The sequence below is a fragment of the Micropterus salmoides genome, unplaced genomic scaffold (genome assembly GCF_014851395.1).
Source record: "Micropterus salmoides isolate LMB-PRFRI ecotype aquatic unplaced genomic scaffold, ASM1485139v1 Ms_hic_scaffold_16, whole genome shotgun sequence".
NCBI lineage: Eukaryota > Metazoa > Chordata > Actinopteri > Centrarchiformes > Centrarchidae > Micropterus > Micropterus salmoides.
In genome coordinates this window covers 4,786,201-4,797,232 of record NW_024040707.1, presented here as the reverse complement: position 1 = coordinate 4,797,232, position 11,032 = coordinate 4,786,201, and the positions used below count along the sequence as shown (strand labels likewise).

The 11,032-nt window shown below is 39.3% G+C and overlaps 1 protein-coding gene and 2 non-coding genes across 3 annotated transcripts; 2 read left to right on the top strand and 1 right to left on the bottom strand.

Moving 5' to 3' along the window:
- Positions 1–639: 639 nt before the first annotated feature.
- Positions 640–711, bottom strand: trnae-cuc. Its single transcript has one exon. It is a non-coding gene; the product is annotated as a tRNA-Glu (tRNA).
- Positions 712–2,798: 2,087 nt separating this feature from the next.
- On the top strand, positions 2,799–2,880 carry trnas-aga. The gene has a single exon. It is a non-coding gene; the product is annotated as a tRNA-Ser (tRNA).
- Positions 2,881–5,027: 2,147 nt separating this feature from the next.
- Positions 5,028–10,094, top strand: ppdpfb (pancreatic progenitor cell differentiation and proliferation factor b). The gene is made up of 5 exons (XM_038721723.1): positions 5,028–5,197; positions 6,489–6,577; positions 7,364–7,441; positions 9,112–9,205; positions 9,604–10,094. The coding sequence occupies exons 2-5, from the start codon at positions 6,523–6,525 to the stop codon at positions 9,716–9,718; spliced, it is 342 nt and encodes a 113-aa protein (XP_038577651.1). The 5' UTR covers positions 5,028–5,197; positions 6,489–6,522; the 3' UTR covers positions 9,719–10,094.
- The last annotated feature ends 938 nt before the right edge of the window (positions 10,095–11,032 follow it).

Sequence of the window (11,032 nt, the reverse complement as noted above, 5' to 3'; positions counted from 1 at the left end):
CATTACCTTTAGTCAGTCTAAAATCAAAACCTAACCAGAATAAGTTATTAAAGGATAAGACATTTTTAAATTGTATTATTGGTGTCAAACATGGTGGTCTGAATTTGATGGTTTCTGTTTCAGCAATAGATTAATTGGACAGTTGCATATAATAATTTGGTAACTTTGTAAAGGAAAAGCGGCAGTCTTGAGTTGCTAAAATGATTTTATGCTTTTCTGTAGCATCTGACCTGGATTAATAAAAATTAACACTTGTAAGTTGCTGCTAAAGCCTAACTCCCTGATTTTGATATTTTAAATAGTGCCCAGTAATGCATACAGTTTAGATGAATAACACTTTATTTCTCTGAAGACCATATTTAGAGTGTATTTCCCTGCATGTTGATACTACCTTGTAATACTGAAATACCTAAAGAATGACATTGTTTATATGGGGTTAATAAAAAGCTTAGATTAAGTAACATGTTAAGACAGAGATCAATTATATAAAAAAGCTGCTACCATTTCACATACACTAAAATTGAATTAAGTCTTTATTATGGCTCACGGTTGAGAAAACCACCTGCCACATGGGCCGATTTGTAGAAGAGCTTGGTTACACCCGAGTTCACAACATAGCAGTTAGCGCCAAAACGCGTGTTCCCTGACCGGGAATCGAACCCGGGCCGCGGCGGTGAGAGCGCCGAATCCTAACCACTAGACCACCAGGGACAACTGCGCTATTTCATACCCATATGGAGCATTTCAGAAGCATTTTGCCTGCTTGAGTTTGTTGACTTGCACTGATTTTCGGTCCTTTTCCCATGATTTTTGAGCATCTACCACGTGCACGCTGCAGCCTGAGAACCACACAACGATCAGTATTTAATTAGGCTATAATCAAAACTCGTGTTTAGTCTGATTTTCGGGACAAAACAAGACAGGAGTCGGGACAACTGTTCGGGAATTCAGCCCTGAATTTTACTGGATTTAAAAAGGACAGACAAAATCACAATTTACACAGCGTTATTTTATTTCCTACCACAGACACATCATTTGATGGACACTGCCTCGAGTCCATCACCTTCTCTGCCTCTGATTGACTAATCGTAAGAGAAGTAGCTGCAGTTCAGGACCGCAATTCTAGGACCGGTGTCCTGACAATATATGCTGCACAAATCGATAGCAGAGTCTATCAGAATCAGAAATACTTTATAGTATAAATAAAAATATAAAGCCAAATATATCTTAGCGACAAACTAATAAAAGACATGGACAAAATGCCATTCAATTTTATAAGGAAGAATAAAACACATTACTTGAAGAAAAATGTTCTCATGAACTCCTATGAAAACGGTGGGGTTAACTTTCTGGATATTTACACCTTAAATAATAGCTTAAAAATAAATTGGCTGAAACAGTTATGTAGAAATCCTACCTCCTTTGGAATGTTATACTACTACTACTATATATTCATGTATTATCAAAGCTGGGTGGCTTAAGCTTGTTTCTAGTTTGTAATTATGATATTGATAAGGTACCTGTTAAAATGTCTGCCTGTCATCGTCAGGCTTTTTTTTCTCACTCTTAAAGTTGGAGGGCTGCAACCTGTCATATTTGTTATAATTTATCTCCCCCAAAACCGCCTGGAGGATTTTTATCAGAACTTCCTGAATTTTTATCTACTCTGGTTTTAAATTATGACAGAATTGTTCTTTGTGGTGATTTTAATATTCATGTTGATGACCCCACCAATGTTAATGCAACTGACTTTTTAAATATGGCCACTTCTTTTAACTTCAAACTTCATGTCAAAGGGCAAACACATAACCGTGGTCATACACTGGACTTGGTTTTTACCCTGGGTGTCAGCATTTCCTCTGTGGAATTAGTGGACATGACCATATCTGACCACAGATGTATTGTTTTTAGCTGCGATTCGCCTGTTACTCATGCTGCCTCACCAAACTCCGTGTGTTGTCGCATCTTTAATGAACAAAGTGTTTCAAAGTTTTGCACATTCTTTCAGAGCCAAAGCCAACACCTGTCTGATTCCAACACCAACAATCTGGTCGATCACTTCAATCTTATCTGCTTGTCGTCACTAAATATTACTGCTCCTCTAAAGGTTAGGCCTACGTCTAAAGCTAGTAAGCAACCCTGGATAAATGACAGCATTCGCAGCCTAAAAAGGGAATGCAGGAAAGCAGAGCGCAGATGGAAAAAATCCAGTCTCCAAGTCCATTACCTCAGTCTGAAGGATTTATTAATTAACTACAATAACATGGTTAAGGATGCGAGAACACACTATTTTTCTGAACTCATTACTACACATAAACACAATCCCAGGTTTCTGTTTAAGACTGTGGATCAGCTGGTAAACCCAACCCCTCCTTGTGCCTCAGCTGGAAGTAATGATGACTGTGAATTGTTTTTATCTTATTTTACCAATAAGGTGGTGTCAATCAGAGCCTCTATTACCCCCGTGGCCTCTTACTCAGAAGTTCCTCACCAGCAACAAGAGAGTTTTAACCAGTTTTATCCCATCGACTTGTCTGAGCTTTTAAAAACAGTATCACAAATGAGAGTGTCCTCCAGCCCACTTGATGTAATACCTACAAAGTTGTTACTGAAAGTAATGGATTCTGTTGGGCCCCATTTGATCTCTGTTTTCAACAGCTCCCTATCTACTGGTTGTGTCCCTGATTATTAAAAAATATAACCTCAAATTCAAAGTAAAAATCTACTATATCGCTCCATTTCGGCTACCCCGAGATATCGCGAGAACTTAGCGTAGCACATAGAAGACGTGTATGTAAGTTGTCGTGGCCGAGTGGTTAAGGCGATGGACTAGAAATCCATTGGGGTCTCCCCGCGCAGGTTCGAATCCTGCCGACAACGTACATGTTTTGTCTTTAACACATCTCTACGATTGTTGTTACACCATCACTCCCCGACAGTGTGGAATACAAATCCCAGCTACTATATAGCCAACACAGGTAGGAGTAGGTAGATGGTTATAATATTTATTGTTAAGAGAGAGTTAAACAATTATTTATGGCATCTGAATGTTTGTAACTAGTTTTCCAGTTGTTTCCAGTGGTGGAAAGTACTGTATTGAGGTACTTTTACCTTTACCAGTAGCCTATATCCAATAAATACTACTTCCAATGTTGCAAAGGGAAATATTGTACTTTTTACTTTACTACATTTATTTATTTGGTTTTATTCAATCAAATTCATTTCAATTCATTGGGGCTTTACTGGCATGGGAAACAGAGTTTACAAGGCCAAATCAAACGTGAAATAAAAATAATATTATTTTGATTTCACATACAAAACGCATGATCACTTTATGTGATGTCGTTATTGTTACAGATTAAAAGTTCCACATACGCTCACATGTGTTTTCAGTTATGTTGTTGATCCAGCCTGCTCGTCTCAGGTTGGAGTTGACAGGGCTTTTATTAGTAAAATATTTTTTTTACACTGTGGTTATTGTTACTTCTACTAAAGTAAAGGATCTGAGCACGTCTTCCACCACTGTATGTACACTGCCTGTCTCTTCTATCAACAAAACACGTTCTTCTGTACCTTTTGTTTCTTTGTTTTTTTTTTGTTCTTCTGTACCTGCTGTCTTGCATTTACCTCTGAGATGATGACACTGCTGTAATTCATACATCTAACCACAAGAGGGTGTACGGTACTTAGTTCCAAGTGTCACGTTTTATTAGTCACATGAGGCCTGTTTCTACATTGTGCAGTGAAATACTTTGTTCCCACACTGTGCCTGATACATTGTTTACGTTGGGAACATTGTGCCTGTGGTTAGTAAACTACGAGGAAGTCATTTAGTGTCGTGTGACACTATGAAACTCATAAATCTGGTGAATCCTTTTTTAGGCTATTTATCAGTTTTGATAAATATTATAGGCCAATTGTAAAAAAGAACAGAAAAACCCCCGAAAAATAACAATATAAAATAAATAGTAAATACATTATAAATGCAGCAAAGCAACCTAAACTCCACTATGTGACTCATCTGTATTTCTTTTGATTGAGCAAACAATGAAAACAATGTAAACTACGTGTTTGGTTGTTGTAACTGTGTGCTTCTTGGCAATAAATCATATATGTAAAGCCTGTTTGTGTCCCTTTTAAATGACGTGACATTTGTAGGAACATGAATTTGTGGGATGAACAGCAGAGTTGAGTATGAGGGTTATGCCCATGAAAAATATGCCAAATAGACTCTTGTTTGGTGTTGTTTGGTGGATTGAATAATTGAAGTCTGAAGAAACAAGACATATTGGCAATTTAAGATTTTATTAATTTAATAAACAGGAGCATCAGTAGCATGTAGAAGAAGCATACACAACCACAACAGCCTAAGAATAATTATTAGAATAATTCTACTAAAATAAATTGTGGGAAATTTCCCTACTTTTTGTGCATAATTTATATATTTTTATATAATATATATATTTTTATATTTTATTTTAATATACATTTAATTACATGTTAAGTTTGTGTGTGTGTGTAGCTTGAAGGGACTCGTTATACAACCTTGTGTTGTATAATGACAAATAAACAACCTTATACCTTGTATCTGTCTTTAATTTTTTTTCTTTATTTTGTAAATTTACGCCTGGATGTTTTGTGTTTATAATGTCAATATATATCTGTTATCAAAAATAAAATATATATTTTTTAAATGATGCCCCATTTCCCTGAACCCATATATGGAAATTAGGCGAAAGTTCATCTGAGAAGTTGAAGAGTGACTATGCTGTATTGTTGATTTATTTTTATTTTTTTGAAACAACAGTAATAAAATCAAGCACGTATGTCCAGATAGATTTTTGTTTTTTGGGGGGGGGGTATATTTATTTTAGCCAAGTAAAGAAAACGTGATAAATATAAATTAATCTGGCCAGAATCTGGAGGAACATGTATAAGTGAAGTACGTGATGACGCTGTTCGCTCCGCCCCCTACCCTGACTCATGCCTACGTCATCTTCCATCTGGTTTAAAACCACGAGCCGGCCGTTGATCTGGCCAAAAGCAGCGGCGTCGACCTTGGTTCGGATATTGGAGGGTTACATTTACCCAAAACTTATTTTCAAATGGGCCCCGTCGCCTAGCGTTTACTCCCCCCCAGCCTCGCCAACTGAGTTGAATTGCTACTGAACATCAAGCACGTCAGGGCCACTAAAAGGTGAGGGGGTCTCTCTGGTTATAAAATGGTGGTCAACGCCGAGGAGGGAGGAGAGCTGGCGATGCTAGCTGGCTAGCTTGCCATAATGGCAGCTGTTGCAGAGCTGTATGGGTTTCTTTGTTTTTGGTTGAAACAAACAGAAGAAGAAACGTTTTGTGTGCCGTCTTTTCTCGTTTTACTCTGGGTTTCATTCATAGAATAGCGAGGACCGTGTTAGCTGTGGCGTCGACTCAAAATAAAAACCGTTACTGTGTTAACAGATGGTTAAGATTTTGTTTTTGTCCATGTTTGAGACAAAATGTCCTAGTTAACAAGAGAAAGGGTCCTGCCTTATGATTTGACCTATATCCCCTTCAAGACGCGCGTTATTTATTATTCATCGTCTCCTGAAATAATGCGTTTATTCTTCAATTTGTGACTGAAGTAGAATAACGTCAAAATGTCGGTTTGCTGCAACGGCTCTGTAACGTAAACAAGACCCCTGCAAAACAGGGGTGATGTCATTGTGTTGAAGCTGTGGACGTGCTGTACCAGACTCTGCTGCTCCTGACAAAACTGCAGAAAAATATAGGGTTTTTTTTTGGCAGTCTCACTCCTCGAAACTTCGAATTTGGTTTTTGCAATGCATAAATAACTGGAAGCTGTTTTTGTCTTATTTTGTGTTTCATATAACCAGTGCAGAGAGGATTAGTTGACTATTTGGATAGTCAAATGACTAATCTCCAACTAAATCTGATTTTATAAATCATCTTTTTGTGTCATTTAGCAAGCAAAACAGCCAAACAGATGTTGGTTGTTAGTATTGTTTTGAGTACATTATTAAAGATTAATCGGAAAAGCGATCTTACAGCTGCAGCCCTACATATAATTATTTAAGTAGTTGATTCATAATTATCATGACTTTTTTTTAAAACAGAATTAAGATAAATAAAAAATCAAATTCTGTGGTGCCAGCCTCTCAAGTGTGAATATTTGTAGAAATCTATAGTAAACGGAGTATATGTGGGTTTTGGACGGTTGGAAGTCAAATGGGTGTTTTTTTTACTCTACTTTTACAATTGAGAAAGTAATTGGCTTGTGAATAGATGATGATCGGTTAGTCGCAGCCCCAATTAAAATTTTCAAGATAAGGATGAATAATTTAAAAGGAAAATTATCATTAGATTTAGCCCCTGTAATGAAATCATGTGCGGGCATTAGTCTGGAAAGGAATATTAAATGATCCCTCCACAGCTTTGGTGAGTAAACTAGCCCAGTCTGGTTTTAATAATATACTGTTTGTCCTCTCCAGGATTCCATCAAGCACAACGACCAACAACAGTAAAATGGCAGCTATTCCAGCAGGCGGTTCTCTTGTGGCGACCACTGACTACTACCGAAGTGAGTCCTTCTCCTTTTCAGTCCTTCACACCAGAACACATGGCCAGACTGACTCCTCCCTCCTGTTGGGTGACTTAGAGTATACTCCCATTAAGTGCCTAAACCTTACGTGTAAAGAGTCACTGTAGCGTCATTGTCCTTCAGTTGCCCTGAATAAAAGATGACTTGAACGTCTAGGCTTTGCTCAGGGTGAAAGGATGTTTAACGCAGATTGTTTTAGTGACCGACACATTGTTTGTTTTGTATGTGGTTTTTTAAGGAACGTACGCTCTCTTCGAGATTAAAACTGAATTTCCTGTGTATCACACACATTATAAGTGGGGGGGGAGATTATTAGTCACATTAATAGTAGCTGTAGGTGACGCAATTGCCTTGTAAATGATGAAATAGGAAACCCTAATGTTGACTCATGTCAGGTCAGAGTCTGAAGTGTACAGACTGACTCGCTTTAAGAGTTCAGGGGTGGGGGAAGTACCTTTTCCTCAGGACCACACCCTTTCTGTGTTTCCTCTTTCTGTTTGTTCTTGTACCCAAGATAACTTTGGCTTCAGAAGAGAGTAGATTCAAATCTTCTCCCCACTGCCCCTCTCATTGTAAATATATTGGTTAAATATTACGCAAGAGCATTAAGATCTCCTTTTGGTTCAAAGAATTCCCCTTCAGTGTAATCCCTACAAAATGAAGCTGGATCTTCCCCCGCTACATTTCACCTTTTCAGTTTGCTTGGCTGCGCATGAATAAACCACCCGCTTCTACAACTCTTCTTCACATCCTTTCTTCCTGCAGGGCGCATCGGCTCAACGTCCAGCAGCAGCTCTTGTGGCAGTTCGGAGTACAGCGGAGAGGTCATCCCTCACCATCCAGGTGTGTGTTTGGATCCATATAAAAAGCAAAGCAATTATTGGTTTACATTTTTCTGCACAATTAAATGCCTTTCAGTGTGGAAAAGCTTCTGAAACTGAATTTAGACTTTTGTGGGAAGTTAAAACTCAGTCCTTCAAACCTATGTTAATGAAAGTCTAAAGGGGAGGTTTATTTATATATTTTAAAAAAAGGGTTGCTGTTAATGCATTTATTAACATGGGTGCTTATTGGTTAAACATTCACACTGTGCTCCAAATTAAACTAAAAACCAAAGCTGCTGCCAGAGGATCTCTGAGACGGATCACGGGTTTGAGAAGCAGGAGATCCAGGTGTTTCTGTCTGTCACGATGCATATTCATGGTTTTTAGGTGGTTTCTTTGACCCACATCCTGTGTGCCGTTTGAGCAGCAATTACAAAAGATGGTGGTATTGCTTAATCCTCGTCACACCAGTGACGTTGCTGAACGAGCTTCCCTTTCGCTAACCTCAGGATTGCAGTGGTTGAGTCAGCTGTTGCCTCAGACCACACCGTGGGTCCAGTTGAGTCAGTCTTGAACGCACCCAGTTCAGGTTGTTTCTGGTCTGATCTGGCTCATTCTAGTCAGTCAGAAAAGCAGTTTTCAGTCGTGTGTTTGCACGTTACACTCAGGATTAAGGGATTTCTTTAGCCTGCAACTCTCACTCAGTTCTGTAGTGAGGATTTAGATGTGAGTATTAACATAAAAAAGCATCCTGGCTCTCATACGTTCAGCCCCTAGTGCACCAGTTGAACCGTCAGCACCAGTTAATATCTACTGACTTTTCTTAATGCAGCTTAAAAAAAAACACTTCTGGGCTGACTGCCTCCAGGTTTGTTCTGGCATGCCTGTCTTGAACTGCTTATTAATGGTTTCAGGGTGTTTTTAAATCTTCACATAGCCACACACAAGCACATATAGTCATGTTTTCATCACCTTCAGGGACCTTTCACTGACTGTGTCAAGTGATCTATGTCCCCACAACATTAGTAATTCCTGCACAAACACACACACAGAGTACTGTGCATGAAAGTAGGTCATATTGGAAACATGGTTGTGTGCCAACCTGCACAGCAGTGCACATGCCTTTATAATTAGTGTTTATAATGTTAGTTTTACAAAATTCATTTTGCTTGAAAATGGGACTCTTAATCTCGATTAAAAACACACACGTCCCTAACTCAAGCTTAATTTGAGAAATAGCTTGACCTAGAAGCTTATTATGGCACACAGCAGTTGTACTGTAATTATAGCCATCTGTGTGTTAAGGCAGCTGTTCAGACACTAACTGAGGTGTCAGATTTAGTTTGACAAGAAGCCAAACACGCGACGTCCTGAGCGGGGGGAAACCCAGAGTCACTTCTCCCTCAGGGTGTAGCTTTTTAAAACATGCATTCAACCCTAACACACACTCTACGTTCTAACACCGCTCAACTTCAGTGACTACAGCTGCTGGTACTTTTCCTCAGTTCACAATGAAGAGCAAAGTAGCTTTATTCTGCGGAGGAATGTTAAATCTGTCATCCACCTGGAGCAGTTACAGCTTGCAGACTACACAAACTCCACAGATGGAAATCTAAATGAACTGGACAGTAGGTGCTGTGTTAGCTTTATACATTTGAAGGCTTATGCCTTCATTTTCTGCCTCTGCAGGACTCCCCAAGCAGGACTCTGGCCATTGGTGGTCCAGTTTCTTCTTTGGGAAGCAGCCAGGGATGACTCCACTGACAGAGGAGGCACAGCAGAAGTAAGTGCGCACGCACACACACACAGCTGAGTCATCCACCAAAAACTGCAGAGTGCAGGCTAGCTTTGGGTTTAGCATGGATTTATAACAGGATGTATGATACAAAGATGGCAGCCCCAAAAAAAATTAACATCTGGGGTTGCTTCCACATTGTGCAGCCCACTTTACAATGTACATTAATGTTTCTCCCACTGGCCACGTCCGGTCCAGCCTGGCCCAGTAATTTTAAATTGCATTGACATTGCACAAATTAAAAACTTGCTTTTCAAGGTGTCAAGCTCCCCAAGAATTATAAATTCACAATACGAACAATAATTGACCTTTTTTTGAAGTTTGTCCTGTCTGTTGTTGTTGTTTATCAATAATGACTTTTCACAATCTCTCTGTGTGTCTCTCAGGGCGGGGGTCCAAGGTGCGGTGACTAATGGTCAGATCACCTGTGTTGCCAGGGAGATGGTGTTGCAACACCAGGTGAGTGAGAGCAGCGACGCAGGAAGTCCCACCTCCTCCTGATCCCGCAGTCTCACACTAAACCACGCCGCACTTCGGAGGGGGGATATCAAACCAGCGACCAACGCTAGGTGACGGGACGATGTCCCGTTTACGACCTTTTTTTTTTTTTTTAATATATTACTCATCGTAGTACAGGCTGCCTTACTTGTTTGTTTTTGGTAACTTTGTTTTTTGACAACCAAGAAAAAAATTCAAAAACAAACAACAAGACAGTGATGCAACCGATAAGCTCTTTTGTTTTGTTTTTTAAACATTTGTACTGTTCCGTGTTTGTCATACTGTGGTGCACTGACACCTACATGACTTTTTGTTAAACATTTTTCACTTTTGTCACCCTGTGATTGCAAATGCAATAAAGTAGACTCTTGCAGCCTAATGTTCTGTGTTGGATTCATGTCTTTGTTCTTTACTTGCACTACAACCATAGACAGATTTGTTTTTAACATTATAATGGAAGTTTGAATTTTATATTTGTCCCAGTACACACAGAGCTTTCTCTGTGCTTTTAAGAACATGATTTTAACTCTTGTTTATAATAAATCTTTGCTAAGTGTTTTGTCCATAGCTCTTGGTTGAAACAGCCATATAAGGACCAGAAGTGTTTGCCAGGGAGTAGTTCAGTGGTTACATACAGGGCTGTTCCAAGAACAGAGTAAACACTGAAAGAGCAGCACTTCATGCCCTCCAACTGCTGCTGGAGTTGCCAAGTGGCTCAGAGTCCAAAAACATCTGGAAACTTGGGTCCAGGTCTCAACATTCCTGCACAAACTCCAGATTCAGGGACTGAATCTGACCTACATGTGTTTTTGCTTCCAAAATTAAAACCTCTCGCGCTATTAAGAGTTAAATATGTAGAGGACCTTTCATTCAGTTTACAAAATGCAGGTTGATGGTGTAGGGATCAGACTACTTGCTTGCAGTGCCTTTTTAAGAAAATAAAGAAAATGTCTTCAGGTCTACATTTAAAACTTTCAAGTTATCTGGGAGATATGGCAACCAACACTTATGTATAAAATAACCACCAACAATGCTATAAAAGCTTATCACACTTGTCTGCATCTGATTTTGTTGGGTTTTTTCCCCCCAGTCCTGATGGACTCTTAAAGACGTCTCTGATTCAGTCTAATACCTTTCTGGATGCATTAAACGCGACAGAACTCGACGCTCCCACACTCACACGTGACATACTCGTCCTGCCCTGCAACATAAATCAAACGCACCTTTTTGCAATAAATGCGTGCGGGTTATTTAAAAGCCCGCCCTGTGTGTTTGTGTTTGTTGTGCATCTGCTGCAGATTGTAATTAGCTAATTTA